A 23197-nucleotide genomic window follows, 5' to 3' on the forward strand; every position below is an offset into this window, starting at 1 on the left:
AAAACAAATCCCAGCCGGGTCCGTCACTTTTTTGGGTCCCCTTGAAACATTTCCGTTGTGGTCCGTGCTACTTGCAGCGCGTTTCTTCATTTGCATGTGTTGTGAGGATTTGCAGCGCGTGTGTTGTCAAACTGATGAAGATGTTTTCTTAATTTGCTGGTGTTTTTTCAATTTGCATGTGTTTTCTTAAGTTGCAGTGCGTTGAGCTCTCTCGGCCACCGTATAAAACAGTCAAAGTCAGTTTCACCTTGAAGCAGAAGCAGGTTCACTGATGTCAGGCTGCACATGAGCAGGCATAATGCCATAATAAAACCTTAATTTATTAGTCAGTTGAATATTTCAATAATATGTCAACAGCACACAGTGATGTACAATAGCTGCAATATATTTATTGCATTTTGTTAAGGTAAGAAATTATATAAGCTCAACTACAGTGTAAATTTAATTTTAAAAATCTAATAAAAAAAAACTAATTAAAACATTCTGATAAAAATTAAAAAATTCCAAAGTACTGGAAATAGTAATGATATTATCAACACAACTTAAAAATCTGTTATGGCTGTCGATTAGTTAAAAATCAATCAATCAATCAATAAATAAATACCTGATTTCACAGGTTTCTCTAATTAACTGCACTTAACATTAAAATTTGTCAAAATATAAATAGTTTTACATACAATATGCAGATAAATGTGGAAACAACATAAAGATAGTATTTGAAATACTTAATATTTTAAATATTTATTTAATTGCATATTTTTACTAAGTACTATGAATGAAGGCCTGAATTACTGATTCTGATGCTTCTATTAAATAGATTTTTTTTTTTTTTAAATTTCTGGGCATAAAAGTAGTAATTGTAGCCATTCAACATTACAGTGTAATGCAGTATACCAGCCTAAACTGCAAATTATCAGATTGTTTTTAATTTGCCATTTATTAACAATTATGGAACATTAAAAATATGATAACAACTTATAATTTAAGTTATCTTAAAACAATATTTAATAATATTCAGCTGGGTACACATGGACCATCCTCGGTCGGCCTCTCTCTCGCTTTACGGAGTGGCGCACAAATTATTTTGGATACATTTAACAGCCAATATTAATAGCAGAGTCCGAAATCTAGATTATTTCACTGTTAGCCCTACAAAGTATTTACCACCTTCTGTCTCTGTTTTTCTCTATAAAGATGTGAATTCATTCCAGCAAACTTCCAAATGGATCGATGACGTGAGAACGGAGAGAGGAAGTGATGTCATCATCATGCTGGTGGGCAATAAAACAGATCTGGCAGATAAGAGGCGAGTTGTCTCACTCTCAATCTTTCTCGCACGCTTTTATTTTTAAGCTGCTTAACAAGGCTGATTCACTCACCAGAGTGTGAATTGAAGCTGACAGTTTCATTAAAGAGATTCTCTGAAAACAAAAGGAAAAGGAAGCCTTATTCTCACTTTAGACTTCTGGGAATAAAGGATGATGGATAATATGAGAACAAACCCTATATTTGTGTGAAAGATAAGAGGTAAAGGAAGCAATGCAAAAATAAAACATTGTTTAGAGAAGGTTTGCCCTAAAAGGGACTCTCCCTGACAGTGCTGGAGAGTAACTAGGTCAAAGCAGTGATGCTTAACTACACTTAGTATTAACTTACAATTAAGTTTTAAAATAACAAGCTACTTTTTCCCCCAACCTGTTACAATGAAGTGAGGCAAAATGCTACATTACTGTTATATATTTGTACACATGGCCGAATGAGCCAAGGTAATAATCTATGTAGTGTTGAGAATTATAATTGTTTTTAGTGAATTGATTCGTTTGGATGGTTACTTTAAATTAATTTGTTGACAAAAAATATTTACCAATCCAGCTAAGTCTCACCTTTTAAGATTTAGATAAATGCTGCTGTTCATCACTGTTTTTGACTCAATTATACAGTGTTAATTTGGCATTCTGGATGTATTTAGTGGAAATATATTCATGCAAAAGTGTGGGGTCAGCAGGATTTTATTATTTTATTTTATTTATTGGAAAGAAATTAATACTTCTATTCAACAAGGATGCATTACATTGATCAAAAGTGATAGTAAAGACATTTGCAATGTTACAACAAATTTCTGTTTGAAATTAGTGCTGTTCTTTTGAACTTTCTGTTCATCTTGAAAGTATTCTGAAAAAAGTATCAAGTTTTCATAAAAATAATAAGTAGCACAACTCTTTTCAACATTGGTAATAATAAGAAATTTTTCTTATGCATCACGCAATTCAGCTTTGCCATCATATGAATAAATTGCATTATAAAATATATTCAAATAGAAATCAGTTATCTTAAACTGTAATAATATTTCAAAATCTTACTGACCTCAAATGATCATGTATGTTCAAGTTAATGTTGTTGCCCTATTTGAAATCTACGCCAGATAAATATTGCTCTGACTGAAAAAATGTCACAGTTCCTTTTTTTTTTGCTTATTCATTTTTTTGGTATATTTAAAAAGATATTCCCCCCTTGAATAGCTTCGATGTAATTAGTTAGTTTTTGTTACTAGATTGTTGTTTAACTAATTACTTTTTTAAATGAGTAACTTGACTGTAGTATAACTACATTAAATTATCAGTAGCTTGAAATGTTTGGGAAACTACTCTTTCAAAGGAGCTTCCCCAACACTGCTCTCGGTCTACCCTTGTTTTAAAACTTCCATGTGTCTTGCTTTAATCAGTACAAAGCCTGAATTTATAGTCACCGGCCCTAACATTAGTAAAAGCATGCAGTTGGGAGCAGATCTGTATTAAATTACTTTTATAAATATGAAATTTCAATGTCAAATGTTTCACTGTAGACAGATCAGAGAAACGTGCCATCAAACAAATTAAACTTTTGTATGAAATGGGCATTTCATGCTTCACTTACTCAGTCTTACAGAGATGTGGGAGCTCAGGGATAAATACAGCTCAGTCTTTCTCTCTTTTGTCATTTTCCTCTCTCTCTCTTTCTCTCTCTGTGTGTCCCAGAGGGAGGTCAATGTTTTCCTCTCTTTTCTTCAGTAATAACTTGCCTCGATAGTTTTCATCCTCCATTGCGCCTCCTGAGCAAAGACCAGGTTATCCATACTAATTCACAGCTCTCAGTTTTAGGAGACTTTGAAACAACAGAACAATTTTTAGAAACAGAACAGATTATTAGAAGCAAGAGCAGTTATTACAATTAAATATGGCGAGAAAACTGACAACTTGATTGTTTGATCTGTTTGCAGAGACCATTTGGCTTGATATTTTATCCAATGCAATGAATTTTGTACATTTTAAGTTTAGCTTACGAGTCCACAGGTGTACAAATACTTTTGAGGAGACTATATTTATTGCTTGCATATAAATTAATTATACACTACCAACAAATATTTGGCATCGGTAAAAGTCTCTTCTGCCTTTATTTGAAACAGTAATATTGTGAATATTACAATTTAAAATTCTATTTTAATATATTTTAAAATGTAATTTATTCCTGTGATGGCAAAGCTGAATTATCAGAAGCCATTACTACAGTCTTCAGGTCACTCCTTCAGAAATTATTCTAATATGCAGATTTGGTGTATAAATAAAATTTGGTATATTATTGCATTTTACTGTAATGTACTGTAATGTATATGTGCTTAAAGTTGAATCTAATCTAATTGCATCTGTTATCATATGATAAATTTGCATAATAATGCATGAAGTAGAGTGGATTTATTTAAAGTTTAAATATTTCACTTTGTTATGCATATGTTTCACAATATATTTCTGTTCATGAGTTCAGCGAATTAACATGACACTTAGCAGGAAATAAGTTTTTGAAGGAAACTTGATTGTTTGTAATAAATCACCATGGTGATCAATACCACATGCTGAGATAGAGCTGAACTCTTTCTATTGTAACATGTTTAAATATGAGCATTATTCAGGATTTGTTTCCCTGACAGCTGTGGTGGAATGTGGCAGGTGGAGGTGGCTCAGGAACAGAGGAACAGGCTGATAATGGAGGCACTTAGCTCTGTGATAACATGAAACACCCATCGACTCTCGTTATCTCAGCCTGGATATTTAGTTCATTTTGTAAACTGCCTATCAAGAATTAGGTTCATTTGTTTCAAAGGTGGCATTTGTGCTCATATTTAAAAAAAAAAAAAACTGCAAGACTTAGTCCTTCCATAGACTTTAAACAGCTCGGCTGTTTTCGGAGAGAGGCATAAAGCTGTATCTTTCTTTTATAAATTTGATAAAACTAAAGACTCTTCGGAGATATGAAGGATGCAGTACTACTCTATAGGTACTCAAGATTAACATTAGATTGGCAGAAACTGTGTGTGTTGTGTCCCCTTTCTTAGTTACCTAAGTATACCTTCTGTAAGTCATACTTTTGTATAAGGTTGGTCTGAACCATTCTTAGCTATACCTTATCACTGTTGACAGTTCACAGTTCATTACATCTCAGTCTATACCAGGGGTTCTCAAAGTTTACATTCAAAGGTATGAATCTGAATTCTCATCAACATCAAAAGGTCCTAAATGATTGTTATTACAAAGCTTGCTTTTAATAAACATGCTTATAACTTTATATAACAATCCAACTTTATATATGCTAATGATCATATTCATGATGTCATCAAGTTGTACTTGCGTTTACTCTCTGAACTGTTACATACAGTAGGCCTACTGCATTTTTATTCAACTAAATGCCCAATAAAGCAGTTCTCATTTACATATTTTCTGTTTCTGAAATAGTACTTCAATGTAACCTAAAGTTACTTCAACTGAATTGCTAAAATATTGAATTATAACTGCAATACACTGTTATACAGCAGTGAATTATATTACTTTGTTTATATCATGCAGCACAAACGTCCGTCTGTGTAACACAATATGTGCATATTTACAGACTAACTACGTTCATATGCCCAGGCCAGACAGTCAACAGCAGTGTTGGGGGTAACGCATTACAAGTAACGCGAGTTACGTAATCAGATTGCTTTTTTCAAGTAACTAGTAAAGTAATGCATTACTTTTTAATTTACAAGAGAATATCTGAGTTACTTTTTCAAATAAGTAACGCAAGTTACTTTTTTTTCCAATTTATTGATTGACAGCTCTCCTGTCCCCATGCTGAGAGAAATCAGATGTTGTTACTGTAGTTCTAAAATAAATATGAATATGCATTAATTAAACACTGGTCAACAGTGATAGGTTTTTGGAAACGCTGTTTTTGTTTAGTGTAAGTGTAGATACTATGGAAAATATATTAGTGGTATGATAATATAAATTACCCTTTCAAAGGCCAGTGAAGGCATACTGCCAGTTAGTGATACGCATGATACGTTTGGGGATGATGTTGTGGGTTCGCACACTCATTTCGAAATGATATAAAATACCCAAGCTTGGATTTAGTTTGCAATTTGGATTGTTTTTATAAGATCCCATAAGTCCTGATAAATGCAATTTCAACTATTTCTGAAGTGCTTTATTACTGTCTTACTGTATTTTTGATCACACAAGAGACTTGACACACAGATAACATAAGAGATTTCAAAAACATTAAAACATTTTGCAGACCCTAAATTTCTGAACATTACTGTAATATAAACCTGATTTCCAAGTCTTCTGAATCCAAAAGTAAGTAAATGATAACAAATCAATGACACTGATAAATTCACATCACACCATAAAGCTGTGCGATTAGACTGTCTCATGATGTTAGACAATAACTGTAACAATATTGACTGCCAAAGGAGACTAGATTTAGGCTGTTTCACAGCAATAGATAAGACTGGCTTTAGACCAGTAGATGACACTGAATTAGTTGTTGTGAAAGAAGACCGACACTGGGATTTGTATAACGATGGCACGATGCCCTGGGGAGGATTAAAGTGTTTGTGGCATGGCGGAAAGTGCCATGTAGTTATTGTCCCAGAGGAAGTGAAAGGTTAAGCAGGGCCTGGCATCTTGGACATTAGTTCCATTAAATATGAACGCTATGACATTAAACATACTGTACTACTGCCTTTATGGAATGGGCTGGTAACTTCACGTGCACCTCATCATATGGTATTTGTAGTGTTCTATAAATTATCTTTGTCAACTGCTCCTGTTGTGACTCTGAATCTGCAATCACACTTTGGACGACTGAGGCGGCAGTTATATGATTGGAGGCGGATCCTCTGTCACAGTGTAGTGGGTGTCTCTGTGCACAGGAAAGATATTAAAAACCTTGGGTCAGACTGTTGCCATGGCATCCAGTAATAAGTCAGGAATGAGCAACCTGTCAGAACATTTGCTGCGATATGTGTGTTTATATCATTTATAGAATTTTTAAAATACATACAATATATGCACACATATGCATACAAATGCTAGAAGTCAGAAAGAGCTTTATTGCCAAGTATGTTTACACACACAAGGAATTTGTCTTGGCCACAGGAGCTTCCAGTGCAGAAGAAAGTACAGACATAGTGCAAACATACATAGGAATTACAAAGTAGAGATGAAATATTGTTCAGAATTGTTCAGGCTGAATCTACCCTGTGGGAAAAAAACCTGTTCTTGTGCCTGACTGCCGACTAGAGGGCAGCAGTTGAAAGAGAGAGTGGGCTAAGGTGTGTGGGGTCAAAAGTGATTTTCTTAGCCCTTTTGCTCACTCTGGAGGTGTAAAGATCCTGACTGTATGTTGTAGTCTCTTGACATCTGATTTGGTAGCTGAACCAAACCAGACAGTTATGGATGAACACAGGACGGACTCAATGATGGCCGAGTAGAACTGTTTCAGCAGCTCCTGTGGCGGGTTGAATTTTCTCAGTTGGTGAAGAAAGTAACGTCTTATACTGTAATATTATTGGAATAACAGATATAAAGTCAGTGTGGGTGTAATGCATGAATTTCTGTCCAGAGGATGTTTGTTCTCTCAGAGGAACAGATGGCACCGCACTCTTCCAGACACACTACTTGATGTCAGCTGAGATTACCTACCCTTGAGCCAATACCAAACGAAAAGAGACACGTTCAGCCCAACCTAGTACTGTATACATCAATCTAAAGCGTCAAACACAATCAATTTACTGTCCACTTGAAAAAAGAAAATGTGTTGTGTGGAAAAGCACAGGTTGACAGCCTGCAGCACATTAATCAACTATTTCAAGGTCAAGATGTACCATATGTACAAAGAGCAGTGCTGAATGATTTTTTGCCATTTTAGAGTTAGTGATAAAACAGTTTGTGAAGAAGTGAGTGCTGAAAGGACTTTAAAACTCCTGAATGTAATCACAACAACTTTTTGAATATAGTCAGATATGAACTCAGTTACACATGCATGCTAAATACGTATGTGCCGTTTCTGTGAGCCTAAGATAGCGCCGGATAAAACATTTATGACCGAAAGATTCAGCAGACCTGGCAGGAAATTTAGGCTGACAGGACATTCTGCTCCATCAACATTTATAACTTGAGCTACACATCCTCTTCTTAATCCCATCTTTCTTTTTGTGAATATCAAAATATTTAGTTTGTGGCTACTGAGGGACTTCAAAAGCACATTCATCAGCCAGAGATAGACTTCAGTGTCAGGTCATCCTTAAAATAATTGTGTAAGTAGTAAAACAATATTGTGATAATACTCATGATAATTTTGGTCACTATAATCGTGATAAGAAATTTTCATACCGTTTCATCCATAATTAATATATATACAGTCAAACCAAAAATGATTCAGACACCAGATATAATTTTTTCATATTTTTTTACTAGTGCGTGCAGGACACTATAGTTAATTTATGTAAGTGAGGATAGCAAAATAAAGTAAACTGTGACATTATACCCAAAAAATCTTCATACAGTGGACTACCAGTAAAATTGATAAACATTTGGGACCAATGTTCCACCAAAAATTATTCAGACACTTGGACCTGCCCATGTTTTGCTTAAGTGTTATCTGACATTATCAAGATGAATTTGTTCTGACAGTTTAATTCTGAGTTCTTGTCATATTTTATTACCATTTTCTAAACTATAGCGAATAAACTGTGATAATGTGTCTGAAGGTGTCTGAATACACTTTGGTTTGCCTGTTTTTTCTTTCTTTACCAATTAAAATGTAATGTTGGTCAGTGATGCTAATGATAAGATGGAAAATATTTACAACATTTTAGTTTTATAATTTACCCATACTTTGATATAATTCTATTTAGAGTGAATTTCAATTAAATAATGTAATTAAGTTCAGTATCACTGTAATTATATCAATAGCAAGTCTTGGGGGCACAGTTGGCACCATTTACAGAGAATGAGCTGTATAATTTGAGAAGCAGCGAGCCAAGAATGCAATTCATGAGTTAAGTAAACTCACAAATGCCTCTGAGCTCCTGTCTGTGGAGAGAACAAAAGTGAACAAAAAATGGTTACATCACAGCTGTCCCGGCAGACAGAGCTCAGTGGTTTAAATACAGCATGTCCTATTCACGTCCCTCTGCTCTGAGATACAGCTGGTCTCCTCTTCAGCCTACTCATTTCTCTCAGCCACCTCGCAAACTCCGTCACGTACACACATAAACATGCTCACAATATCACAAGTGTGTCATACAAATGAGGCTTAATTAATGAGCCTTCCCTTTGTGCAATTAATCAGTTTCAACATCAATTAATTAGAGTTAGTAGAGATGAGGGGAGGGAGGCAATGACTGACGCCGTTGTCTCAGTCTCAGCCTGTGCTGTCTGATAATACTTTACCCATAATCTGTGACCCACTAACCACTTTATCAAATACCACATTTCCATTATTGCGGTTTTCATAAATCTTGTAGGGCTCCTGTCAAGGCTGGGCAGTTTCGTGATAGTGGTTGCCATTACTGGCAGAATGATTATTTGCTTTATGTGTTGTCCTGGTAATGTGGCCTCTCTTTGCCATTATTCTTCATGGATTCCCTCCTGCCTGTGTTGTGTTTTTGATGCTGGTGTACTGGTGTCTTGACCAAGGAGGTCTGGAGAAAGTATACTTCAGCCCATTCCCATTCATCTTAATGAATCTGTTGCTCAGCTGGTGCACAAAATCTGATATAAAATCCCCAAATATGTATCTCTTTTAAAACATACTATATTACAGTGGTTCTCAACCAGGGGGCCGGGGTTCCACTAGGGGGACTCGGCAAACATTCAAGGGGACATCAGTGTAATAAATAAGGTGAATGTAATATACAAAGTAAGGCAAAACAAGCATTAAAACAAGCCCAAACAAGTAAATCTCAATAAATGTCTTATTCCCTCATACATCTACTGGATGGGAAAAAAATATATAATATTTTATATGTTACTTACAAATAAATAAATACTTGTGTCAGAATGGCTGGCTATTTATGAATGACCATAAAATGAGATTTTTTTTTCTTTACCTTTACATTTACATTTATGTTTTTACAGTTTTATTCAGAGCAAGTTTGAAAAGCAATTGGTGAACGAGCCAACAAGAGGTTTTGTTGTGTTGTGTTGTGTTGTGTGCTGTGCAAAATAATGTAGTTGCCAGCAGGAGCTTACTGGACCATGCTAACCAGCAAAACCTTGGTCCCTTAACCAGCAGTATCAACCAGCAATATTTTTGGTTAATGATCAGCATGGCTGTGCTGGTCCAGTATCCAGACCAGCACTAAACCAAATTGTAAATTCATGGTTTCTCAGCAGGTGTCATCATAGTTCAGTAATATTTTATAAATAAACTAATGAATAAAAATCTTCAACCTTTTCACAGGCAAATCACGATTGAGGAAGGTGAGCAGCGGGCCAAGGAGCTGAGTGTGATGTTTATCGAAACCAGTGCCAAGACAGGCTACAACGTCAAACAGGTGAGTTTTACCTCAACACTGTCAGTGGAAAGAGTGGCCACAGCATGTGGCTGTGAGAAACACTCTGCATTTGTTCTGATTTTTCTTCTGAGGTGCAGTTGAAAGCATGATTCAGGATGACTAAGCACCAAGGTGGGAGAGATCAGATGTGATGCGCAGCACTGCTGTGTTTTTTCTCTCTCTGAGAGCCGGAAGTACGTACAGCACACAGTGTGTGTTGTGTGGGCTAAAGTGTGTGTGTGTTTGTGTATGTTAGTGTCAGCTCTGTCTGACTGGATCACAGAATGTGCCAGTCGTTCAGTCGTTCTGTCTGACTAAGCTTTGCTTTCTTTGAGTTAAGGGTTGTGTAATTAGTCAAATACAATAGCAGTCGTGGCCTAATGGTTAGAGAGTTGGACTTGTAGATAGAGATGTGATGTTATAAAATAGTCAACATTTCTTGAAGGTCTTGAAAAAGTTTAATTTTATGAGCTTTTTGATTTCAAAAATCTTTAAAACACACAGTGTGTTACAGTTCACTGTATTGAAGTAATAGTAATTTTAGAATTTTAGTGCATATAAGGGATGTTTGACATTAGTATTATAAAAAAATACTCAAATTAGCAAATTCAGTAAATATTTAAAATTATACAATTATTGTATTAAATGTCAGTAAATGATAAAAATACTTAAATATTTTTGGGAGAAAAAGGTTTTTACAAAAAATACATCTAAAGAAATATGTAATTTAAAACATATTTCAGTAAATATTTAAAATACTAAATGGTAAAAGCTTGACATTTTTTCCATGCACCACAAAGCACCCTCTTGTGCCCCCCTGGGGGTCTCTGGACGACAGTCTGAAAACCCCTTTATTTTGATAATAGATATAAGTGTTCAATAATTGTTTATAATTACAAATATTTGATATTGAAAGAATTCTTTCACCAAGTAATATAATTCATTATCCTAATATTGAACTGTATTAATATTGTGCATTAATATGAAATGTGCAGTCTTCAAATTAGAATTTAGAGTCTCTCCATTTTGCAATTACAGTTTGAAACTTGAGGCCAAATCTATGTAGTACTGTCATTCTTCAAATGTAAGAATGAGCTGTGTTATTGTGCATTGTTCCATCAGCTGTACTGAACACTAAGACTTTATTCTTCTCAAAGTCATGTATCACTGTTTCACAGGAGCACTGACAGTACAACACTAAAATACACTAAATCTCTGACACAACATATTATTGTCACAAGACGTGGAGCTGACTTGTTCCAGTTTTCATTACAAATCGAGGTAATTTCCAACTGACTGGAGCATGCACGTTTGATTCTGTGTTGTCTGGAGCAGGGAACCACATTCATCTGAGATTACAATCAATACCGAAATGTTCTTATTTATTTCTCCAATAACAGCAACATTAGTTAAACTGATTACCTCACAGAGGTAATTGCAAAATGATGACTCAAATATTGATTGAAGAATTGCAGGGTGTCAGATCCTTTCCAGGATGAAACTGAACTCTTGTGTAAATAATACAATGCTCAACAAGTTTTGATAATAATAAAAATAATAGAGTCATTTGTTGTATAGCAGTGTTTCATTGCTATAATTTGTAATAATATGAAGTTTCATTATAAATGCATAGCTGTCACGAATTCGGTCCATGGACTTCCGTTTATTCACCACCAGAGGTCACCCTTTCCATTACATTGACTCTCGCACAACACAAACTGTTGCATAGCACCCCGGACTACATATCCCATCATTCTTTGCACGATTTGCACACTGCACTGATTGCACTCATTGCACACAGCTGTTTCTAATCACCTCACTCACTATATAACACCCACTCTAACCACCTTTCTCTGCTGAGTATTGTTTAGCCCGTACCCCATTCCGAGTCTCTGAGTTTTCCTTGTTTTTGCCTTGCCTTGCCCGTTTTCGCGGTTTCTGATCTTTGCCTGTTTTTGTGGATTTTTCCCTCTCGTCTCGCCCCTGTGATTCTGTCTGCCGATCGGTGACCTACGCTAGCCCTGGGACTATTCTTGTGTTTTGCCCGCCATATACCTGTTTGCCATTGTTTGACCCTGCCTGTTTACCACGTCTCTTTAATAAAGCCTGCAGATGGATCCACACGTCTCACGTCTCGTCAGCCCCGTTACAATAGCAAGAACATTGTTAATTTTCAGTTTTGAAAAGGTCCGTACTTTAGTATAGAATAATAAAGTGATGCATTTTCATCTCAGTCTTATTTTTAAAACAAATGAAGTGGCTCTTTTACATGCAGTGAAGTGTGTGTGTATGTGTGTAGCTACTTAACCGTATTTTGAGAACAAATTTGTACCCACAAATGAGCTAAATCAAACAAACCTCCCAAAACATTATTTTGGGGACATCATAATTTGTAAATACAGCACAAACATAAAGTAAATAAAGTTTTTCATTTTTTATTTTTGTAAAAATACAGAAAGATTTCTGTTAGGGTTAGGTTATATACCTAGCTATATATAAAAACAAAGGAATTCTATGGATTGTGCCCCATTTAGTATTAGAATCTCTAAGCAAACAAAAACATTGCTAAGAACAGGGAACTAAAAAGAGACTGAAAAATGAATGTTGTTGTTGTAGATAAATATGTTAGCTAACACTTACACAGTTACTCAGCAAAGCGAGTACTCATCCTCACCCTTCTGATTTGTAAAATGACAAATGTGACATGTTATGTGTCAGACTCTGTTCCATGTTTTGTGTGTGTCCTGCTCCCCATGTGCCTTCCCATGCCCTTATTTGGTTAGTTTCTTGTTCCTCCCCTGATTAGTTAAGTTCATTTGTCCCAGGTGTTTCCCTTGATGTTTCATTGCTCCCAGGTGTGTCTCGTCATCCCCTCCTCCTGTGTGTATAAAAAGTGTTCCCAGTCCCAAGTTCTTTGTCTGCTGTTAAATGTCTTCCTGAGTTCGTCTCCCTTGCTTCCTGAAAATAAAGTCTTGGTAAAGTATTCTCCAGCGTCTCCTAGTTCCTCGTGTGTGTGTGTGCACCGTGACAGTATGGACACATGAAATCAAAGGCCGCAAGTCAACATTAAGTGCTCTATTTGGAACAGGGCCTGTCTGTTTTTCTTAATTGAAATGGTTTTGTGTTCTTTTGTTTTTGTCCCAGCTAAATTATGGCTCTCTCTCTCTTTCCTGTCAAAAACAATGACCTGAAGGTAGTTAACAAAATGAGTCTCTTTCTGACCCTCTCTGCTTAATGTTCCTGTGTGTCCCATTTCCCTGTGGCTAGTCCATTGTGATTGATGGCATGAAATGAGAGGGGTGGGTGGTGTTGGCTACATAAGCTCACTGCCCTGTTTGATATGATTGGGAGTGAGTAGGGCTATATATCATTGCAGTATAGCCTCATATAGCTTCTGGGAACAGCCCTTTATAGAGGATGGCTGTAATGGAGGTGTGTGGTGGGCCATTAATTGCCTTGCTAGGAGCGGTATGCTAGCAATGCATTGCAAGTTTCAGAAGGCAGAGCCAGACTAAGTGCTTTTTGCTGTCCCTTTATCATTTTCTACACGGAGTCCGCTTTAAAGGTCAGCAGGTGTTTTAGTCTGTGACATTTATGATTCTGAAAAGAAGCACTTGCATGGGATCTTCATTTCTATTACTATATATAACAGGGCAGGTCTGCTTCAGTGGACCAGAGAGAGTCCTCTTTGCTCCAAATCGCTTTTTTACAGGTTTAAAAATGGTTCAGCTCATGTTTGCTGCCAGAAGGCTGCACAGTATGACACAGGGCTGTGGCTAGACTCAAAGTATACCAGGTAAAGGAAATAACCAAGAAAATATGAAATACTGCTGATATAACTAAAGGTGTGGTCACATTACTTTTTTACTTACACATTACTTATAAGTACTTTTTTTTTTTTTTTTTATAATTACAAATTAATAATGAATCAAAGCAATTAAATGTTAAGAACTCAACTAATTATAGCTTCAAAACAGACAAGCAAATAAAAAGTAATAAAGGGAAACATATCTATTTTAACATATCTGATGATTTGTCCTGTCATTAACACATAACTTACATTACTATATACTCTTAAAAATAAAGGTTCTTTATTGGCCTCAATGGTTCCATTAAGAACCTTTTTAACATCCATGGAATCTTTCCATTACACAAAAGGTTTTTCTTTACAGTGGAAAAGGGTTCTGATTATTAAAATGGAAAAAAAATGGTTCTTTTAAGAACTGTTCATTAAAAAGTTCTTTGGGAAACCAAAAATGCTTGTTCTATGGAATCACTGTGTAAACCCACTTTAGGAACCTTTATTTTTAAAGGGGTGGTTGATTATGATTTCACTTCTTCTTTTTTTTTTTTTTTTACTTAGTGTAAACTAAAGTAATGTTTTTTTTACTTTACTTTCTTTACTTTAAATGTTTTAACAACATTTGCAAAGTTACGACGCTCAAAGTTCAATGCAAAGGGAGATGTTTTATTTTACAGAATTCGCTTTTTAAGGCCTACAAAACACGGCTTGTATGGACCATAACAAGCTTCTTCCCGTTGTTGTAGTAGAGTGTTACCGTTATAAATTAAACTATTACTCTACAAAAATACTACAACGCAATCTTGTATTCTGCTGTACTAAAGCTTTAATAAGGATAAAAATGGATATAAAAAGCTAACAGAAACAGCAGTAGCATTTGCAAATAACAGTGTATCTACAAAGTATAAGACAACTAACAACAAAAAAACATACCATTCTGAAACGTCCTGTAAGATCTGTGCTTGCACAGGTTCTGCTCGATCCTCTTCACTAATATTCTCTGGGTCTGATTCTGACTCAAATTGATAAGGCAATATTGACGCCATTGTTTACCATACACCGGAGCACATGCATCTTCCGTTTTTAGGAGAACGGAAACAGCGGTGTAGAATAAAGGTCAAATATGTGAAAACAATTTTTTTTTTTTACATACGAAGCATGAACACATGTTAGAGAAGGGGTGGTTGATTATGATTTCACTTCTTCTTTTTTTTTTTTTTTACTTAGTGTAAACTAAAGTAATGTTTTTTTTACTTTACTTACTTTACTTTAAATGTTTTAACAACATTTGCAAAGTTACGACGCTCAAAGTTCAATGCAAAGGGAGATGTTTTATTTTACAGAATTCGCTTTTTAAGGCCTACAAAACACGGCTTGTATGGACCATAACAAGCTTCTTCCCGTTGTTGTAGTAGAGTGTTACCGTTATAAATTAAACTATTACTCTACAAAAATACTACAACGCAATCTTGTATTCTGCTGTACTAAAGCTTTAATAAGGATAAAAATGGATATAAAAAGCTAACAGAAACAGCAGTAGCATTTGCAAATAACAGTGTATCTACAAAGTATAAGACAACTAACAACAAAAAAACATACCATTCTGAAACGTCCTGTAAGATCTGTGCTTGCACAGGTTCTGCTCGATCCTCTTCACTAATATTCTCTGGGTCTGATTCTGACTCAAATTGATAAGGCAATATTGACGCCATTGTTTACCATACACCGGAGCACATGCATCTTCCGTTTTTAGGAGAACGGAAACAGCGGTGTAGAATAAAGGTCAAATATGTGAAAACAATTTTTTTTTTTTACATACGAAGCATGAACACATGTTAGAGTGCACCCCATAAACACAATCAAGCCTTCAAAAATATCTGATTTACCACCCCTTTAAGAGTGTATACTGCATTCTAAACAGCATAATGATGCCTTCACGGAGTGGTGGGTGAAACTACACATTGTCAAACAAAGCCCACTTCAACCTTGAAACCTTATGAAAGTCTGTATACACTCACCGGCCACTTTTTTTAGATACACCTTGCTAGTACCAGGTTGAACCACCTTTTGCCTTCAGAACTGCCTTAATTCTTTGTGGCATAGATTCAATAAGGTGCTGGAAACATTCCTCAGAGATTTTGATCCATGCATAACACAGTTGCTGCAGATATTTCGGTTGCACAACCATGATGTGAATCTCCTGTTCCATCACATCCCAAAGGTGCTCTGTATCAGTTGAGATCTGATGACTGTGGAGTATGGTATAGTGAACTCGTTGTCATGGTTAAAAAAAACAGTTTGAGAGGATTTGAGCTTTGTGACATGGCACATTATCCTGCTGGAAGTAGCCATTACAAGATAGACATTACACTGTGGTCATAAATGGATGGATACAGGGACGTGCACAGACATTTTTAGGGGCAGGGGCTCAAGTGGAAAAAAGGGCACTTTTAGGGCAAAATTATCTAAACAAAACGTTAAATATATTAAGGGTGTGCGATATTGACAAAAATATATCAATATTTTCTGGGATTTTATCGATAATGATAATTAGATGATATTTTGCTGAGTGTGTTATTGTGCTGGTATCTTAAGGACTGCCGTGGACAGCTGACTCCTAAAATTTTTGATATTCTTCATATTCTGTGTGGTGATCAGTTCACAGCAGTGATAGAAATTAATATTTTCCAATAAGTTTAAATTGATTTGTACCTTTTATGGGCATTTTTACCTTCATAGAGCCATTTATTTAAAGTGTGCATCATCTTTTCAGTCAAATTCTTAAATTGAATCAGTCAGTTAGAATAAGTCATTTGGGCTGTTACCAAGCAAATGAAATCAGTATTGACAAAATTCATTTTTGCAATGCAAAGAAAACACAGAAGCTGCATTAGAAGTGGCATTTAGATGCATTTACACACTGTTTAATGCAGGACATGAATGTATTTAACCTACAGTTACAAATGCATTAATACTGTTTTGATATAAACATTGAATACTGATATTTGAAATAAAAAAAAATGAAAAGATACTTTAAATGTGAAATTACTGCCGCCAGCAGGTGGCAGCAAGTCACTGTTAATAAGTGAGTCATTGCGATTGAACCGAATCATTTAAACAGTTGATTCATTCAGGAACGAAACAGCATCATGTAGAGACACAAATTGGAATTATATTTGTTGGCGAAATACAGCAAAAACAGGCAATATTGTGTCTAAAATGTAAATGTCTTAATATTAAATTCTTGTTTATTGAACTGCTGTATAAAATCAGTATCACAATTGTAATCATGCTGCTTCTTGGTGGAAAAAACGTCAGTCTTCACGTGATACTGATTAACTATATGGAATGATATATGAGCAATATCACTCGAGGATAATTAACTGTAAATTCGAGGCACAGGTAGCTTAGTCTTTTGTTCATCACCACTCACCTCCACACCAAGACAAACACAACTGGAAAGGGAGGGAGGCTCTTTGCCTGTCTGTGATGTGCATGTTCAGATCGTGCTACACTGCTGTGCGCCTGCGTGGAGACGCGGAGTGAGAAAGGCAGGATGAATCCATACTTTCATGTTATTAACTCCAAATTCTGACCCTACCATCCGATTGTCGCAGCAGAAATTGAGACTCCTCAGACCAGCCAACCTTTTTCCAATCTTCTATTGTCCAATTTTGATGAGGCAGTTCGAATTGTAGCCTTACTTTCCTGGTCTTAGCTAACAGGACTAGCACCCCGTATGGTCTTCTGCTGCTGTAGCCCACGTGCTTAAAAGTTAAGCATGTTGTGCATTTAGAAATGCTCTTCTGCATACCTCGGTTGTAGCGAGTGGTTATTTAAATTACGGTTGTCTTTCTATCAGCTCGAACCAGTCTGGTCATTCTCCCCTGACCTCTGGCATCAATAAGGCATTTTGCCCACAGAAACCTAGAGATGGTTGTGTGTGAAAATCCCAGTAGATCAGCAGTTTGTGAAAGACTCAGACCAGCCCTAATAACAAAGCTGGGTTTCAAATTTGCAAATGTAACTTATGCGCAAAATTGGAATATCGCATAAAGCATTAGCGAATAAGCACCGTTTCCATCCAACAAGTAAAGAGAACAAAATTGTCACTTACTGATAAACTAGCACTAAATATCACTAAGAAAAGTAGGAGAAGCCACTGAATATAATAATTTTCATATATAATAAATTACTTGTTCCTCAGAGTGAGCAGATGAAATGGAATAAATGCAGTCATTGCTTTCAGAGGTGGATGCCTGCTGTTTGGGATCGCAGTCATTCATGTAAGACAGTTCTGGGAGGCAATTATACAGAAATACTTTGACAACAGACTTTGCCCTGGCATTTAAGAATGACTATAACAGCATTTCAGATGCTGTGCAACAAGATTGGTTCGCAATCTTTTTTTCTCCAAAATTTGGCATTCCCATCACTTGTTTCTGATGTGATTCTTCAAAATGCACATAAAAACAGGGTGATGGAAAAATAGCTATTAACTATGCCACATTCATAGTCACTTATATCACATTTCTTCCCCATTCTGATGCTTGGTTTGAACTTCAACAGATTGTCATGACTATGTCTACATTCCTAAATGCTGCCATGTAATTCGCTGATTAGATATTTGCATTAATGAGCAGCTGAACAGGTGTACCTAATAAAGTGCATTTGTTTGTCTGTAATTGGCAGCAAGAAGAATATGACTTGTCTCTAGCACGCACAATCATGCATATGCAGAAAAAAAAAGCTCAGAATCGATTCTGAATCGTTGAAGAGAGAATCTTTTTTCTCCCAACTCTATTATAAAGCAAGCAGTGTTCTTTTGGTCAACGCAGCAAATTCCCGTGACCAACTGAACCTGTTACACAATTTGTGTGGGGAAGTTTTTAGCCCTCATGTCCAATACTTCGCCCAGTTGCATAGATTCCTTTTAAAACGACTAATAAAATGGTTGCAGAGCATTCCTCACTATCCACTGACTTAACAGACGACATTTTTGTATGAAGTTTTCAGGTTACTGAAAGCTGAAGTCTCTAACAGCGTTCTCTCTTCTCTCCTGCAGCTGTTTCGACGTGTGGCAGCTGCCCTTCCAGGAATGGAGAGCATGCAGGAGACAAGCAAAGAAGGCAGTATCCTTTCAGTGAGCTCAAAACCAAAACAATTCTGCAATTCAGATTGATGTAGTGTGCTGTGTAATCAGGTTACTCTGCTGCACTCTACTTCACATTTAATAATATATAAATAATCAAGAACTGACTGGCTTTCAGTTCTTACATATGACCTTGAGCACATTGTTTCCCTACTGTTTTTGTCTTATGTACTCCCACAGCGCCATCAATAAGTACTACTTCACTGAGACCAATCCATAAACATGTTACTTTATCTTATACAGGATTTTATGTATCATTTTCATTAATATTATTAAAGTCACAAAAATAGTCAATACCAATGTAGGAGAAAAATACACTTTCACAGACCCTTTCTTACCAAACAGAATTATAAAGAGGTGCATTTGAATACACGTTTAAAAAAGAGGGGGTGCTACACACTCCTGATGTTCATGTCATAAAAAAATTGTACCTGGGAGTTTTACGCATTGTAACTGATCAAGGCGCCATAGATATAGGTAGAAGTTGAAGTGAGGCTCATCATATTATAAGAACAGCTGCTTCTCGTTCTGGTACAGATGCAAAATCAGATGCAAAATTGCTGCCATTCTCTTGTCTGTACTATTCTATTGCTTGTTTAACACTGTACTCATAGAGATGTTCATCATAAGTAGGCTCTCAACTGGTTTTGCTTCTTGACCCAGATTTTCACTGAATATTTTATATTAATATTTATTCAAATTAATCATTTTAACATTCAGTATATAATTCAACATTCAGACAATAATATACCATGCAGGAAACATTCTGGCACCATCGAAACGTTGCATGTGAACCTATTTACACAGCAAACCAAACATTCCCCTAACGCTAATATAATTAATTAATATAATTTCTAACATTCTAAAACATTTCTAGAATGAAAAATGAGAAAGCCAAAAATTAGTTTTGGCTTGCATAGTTTTGTTTATGATTTTTGAGAATCATTTTTTTGTCACACAACCCATCCATGTTTGCATCGTCTAATTTGGCTGATTCTAGATTTGTTTGATGAATTTGCACCAAAATGCCATAGTATTTGACTGGATACACAGCCTTTGACATCAAAAACAAAACAAACAAATGTCTTGCCCTTACTATAAAAGGTTATTGATTAAAGGCATAGTCATATTTTTCTTGTCTAAGTACAATTTTACAGTTATTTGCAGTTTTATTTGCATTTAGTATTGTTTTTTCCTCCTGTCTGTGACCCTAAGTGAACAGAACTACCACACGTTTTTGGATCACAACCCACAAGCTGAGAATCACTGATATAGACACAATGCAATGTGCAAGGAGTTGATGTGCAATGTGCAGGCAGCATGAGGTTACAGTTCTGTGTTTTATTGCAAGAGTTTTCCATCATCCCTCAGACTTTAGAGCTCTGGCACATATCAGTCAAGTCAGACTCAAGATGCTGAGGTCAGCCCATGTCAGAAAACAGTTTATTGGCATTCACTGTGTGTTACAGACCTTTGTAATTGCTCAATGATGGACAGCCTCTCTGTTCCATTTTACTTTCCTTTTACTTTTGTCATAACGAATGCAACACTTAAATATTAGGGTCTCAGCAGGAAACAGCAGACTGTCATGAGCCATAAGCCTCCATAAGTATCCAACTCTGATTACTGTTTTGTTGTCCACTATTTCTGACACAAGTTCTTACATCCTTGAGACATCCTTAAAAACATCCTTAAAGGGGTCATATGATGCTATTTTAAAGATCATTATTTTGTGTATTTGGTGTAACAGAATATGTTGACATGCTTTAATGTTCAAAAAATGCGGCATTATGCTAATATTTCCACATAGTGACGTAGACATGTGGGGGCGTGTTAGAACGAGGCGTTTTAGGTAGGCGTGGCTGACTCTTAACTTTTATAAAGAATATCTCTTTGGATTTGAGACTTTAGTCTTTGCAACTTTACAGATCTTCTTTATGCACCAAGAGCTTGTAACACTCCAAAGAGGAAGGAAAACTTGAAATCGCATCATATGACCCCTTTAAAGCCTTTAGAAAAACCCCTCTTTTAGGAAATTACCTGCACCCGCACTAAAATATTCTAAAATATTTGATAGTGGCTTGTCCTGATGTAGTTCACCCATAAATAAAACATTTCTGAAGATTTACTCACCCTCAGGCCATCCAAGATATAGATTAGTTTGTTTCTTTAGCAGAACAGATTTGGAGAAATTTAGCATTACATCACTTGTTCACCAATGGATCCTCTGCAGTGAATGGGTGCCATCAGAATGAGAGTTCAAATAGCTGATAAAAACATCACAATAATCCACTCCGTTCCGTGTATCAGTTAACATCTTGTTAAATGAAAAGCTAATTAATTTATCATTAAGTTTAACTTTAAACTGTTGCTTCCGGCTGAAAGTCCTCTATCCATAATATTGATTTCTCCATTCAAAAAGTCGTCTTGTCTGATTTAGGAGAGAAATATGCACAGATCAAGCACCATTTACAACCAAAAAACAGTCCAAAACATTTCTAAACAAATATGTTGGTGGATTTTGATGTGAGAGGATGACAGGGGGGTGGACTTTTTCACTGGAGGAAGCGTTCATATTAATTATGGAATGGTATTTTGGCCAGAAGCTACGGTTTGAAGTTTAAATGTCTTTAATGCCTTTCATGTCTTTCCTAAAACAGTGGTTCATTAACAGGGTAAGAAACCTGTTTATAGAATAAATAAAATATTATATAATATTATATAAAATAAAATATTAAACAAAAACTATAATTAAAATCATTTATTTATTTATATATATATATGTTAGTGCTGTCAAACGATTAATCACGCTTAATAGCATACTAAATAAAAGTTAATGTTTACATAATATATGTGTATACTGTGTATATTTATTATGTATATATAAATACAAACACATGCATGTATATATTTAAGAAAAATATGTTATGTTTATATATTAAATATATTTATATATAGTATAAAATATAAGAATATAAATGTATATACATGTAAACATTTTCAAAATATATGTGTGTTTATTTATATATACATAATAAATATACACAGTACACATACATATATTATGTAAACAAAAACTTTTATTTTGGATGCGATTAATTGTGATTAATCGTTTGACAGCACTAATCCTGTAGTTGGATGGGATGCACAGCCTCTGACATTCACAGAAAAATATTTTGTTGTGTTTTCACCTTCCTTTTAAAAGTTGAATTGACATTAGAATGTTCCAAAGTACTTATGCAGTGCTCATTATAGAACAACTGTTGGTCAGCATAGAGCTGTAGCTACTATTCTGAGTGAACCTATAGATCTGCATTGCAGTTGTGTCGGTTGAGCTAATATTAATTTATTTTGTCTCGTTTGTTTGACAGAGTAAAGTCTCATTTACAAAGGTGAGGTTTTGGTGGGTAATATACTTCTCGATTACTCATTCATGTCAGCATGAAATTCAGATATTGGCCTTGTTCCACTCCGAGGCTAATTTGATCTTCCTCTCATTACGTTTTTTGCCACATTCAGTATTAGTGGCAGTGGAAAGTCTATTGCTATGGTAACAAGAAACATTTCTCTCTTCATTATCTGTGTGAATATTTTTGCAGCAGAATAGGATATATTTCCAATCCAGTACATTTGAATGACACGAGGTGTCCTCTTTTGGTTTGTTTTTTTGTGCCTGATACAGGTGCAGAGTGTGTTTATTGCATTCTATGCATGGGGTGTATGTTTGCATGTGTGCATGCATAATAGCACAGAGCCATAGTTAAGGCATTGAGTATCCATACACACATGGAGAACAAAAAAAGAGGCATAAAATTGGGGTCCACTAGTGTGTACTAGAGGTACTTTTGGTAATTTCATAGTAAATACAGTTATGTCTATAAATATGATTTAAAGAGAATGTTACAGCTTGAAATTCAATCCTTTCATCAACCCTGATGCTGGTGAGACAACTTTTAAAGTGCCCCTATTATGGGTAATGAAAGGTTCATATTTTGGTTTTGGGAGTCCCCAACAACAGGTTGACATGCATGCAAGGTCAAAAAACACTTTCATTGTCTTATAATATGCATTTATTTTTACCTTACTTGCTCAAGACTCCCAAACGATTCACTCAACGATTCATTTTTTTAAACTCCTCCTTTGCGTGACGCTAATCTGCGGTGATTGGTCCGATTGCTCTCATTTTCATTTCATCATGCCTGTAATGCCTGATTAAAGCAGCGTTTGTGAGCGCAGTGCTGCTTTGTGTACAGTGTTACCGGGGAAACCGCTATTTTTACCGCTCAAAAAGCGCACCTAGTGGCAAAGAATGAATTTGCATTTTCATTCAGACCAACGCGAAAAGACCAACAAGTGGGCGGGCAATATGCTAATGTTTCATGTTGAC

General features: G+C 35.7%; 1 protein-coding gene across 1 annotated transcript in view; it reads left to right on the forward strand.

Moving 5' to 3' along the window:
• LOC107696768 (ras-related protein Rab-6B-like) overlaps positions 1 to 23197 on the forward strand; it is an 82000-nt gene that overhangs the window by 54814 nt on the left and 3989 nt on the right. The window contains exons 5-7 of the mRNA XM_016497263.1: positions 1195 to 1306; positions 9763 to 9856; positions 18724 to 18790. Coding sequence (XP_016352749.1) covers positions 1195 to 1306; positions 9763 to 9856; positions 18724 to 18790 — 273 coding nt within the window. The remainder of the gene's footprint in view (positions 1 to 1194; positions 1307 to 9762; positions 9857 to 18723; positions 18791 to 23197) is intronic.

Source organism: Sinocyclocheilus anshuiensis, unplaced genomic scaffold, assembly GCF_001515605.1.
Source record: "Sinocyclocheilus anshuiensis isolate Anshui unplaced genomic scaffold, SAMN03320099.WGS_v1.1 scaffold999, whole genome shotgun sequence".
Lineage (NCBI taxonomy): Eukaryota > Metazoa > Chordata > Actinopteri > Cypriniformes > Cyprinidae > Sinocyclocheilus > Sinocyclocheilus anshuiensis.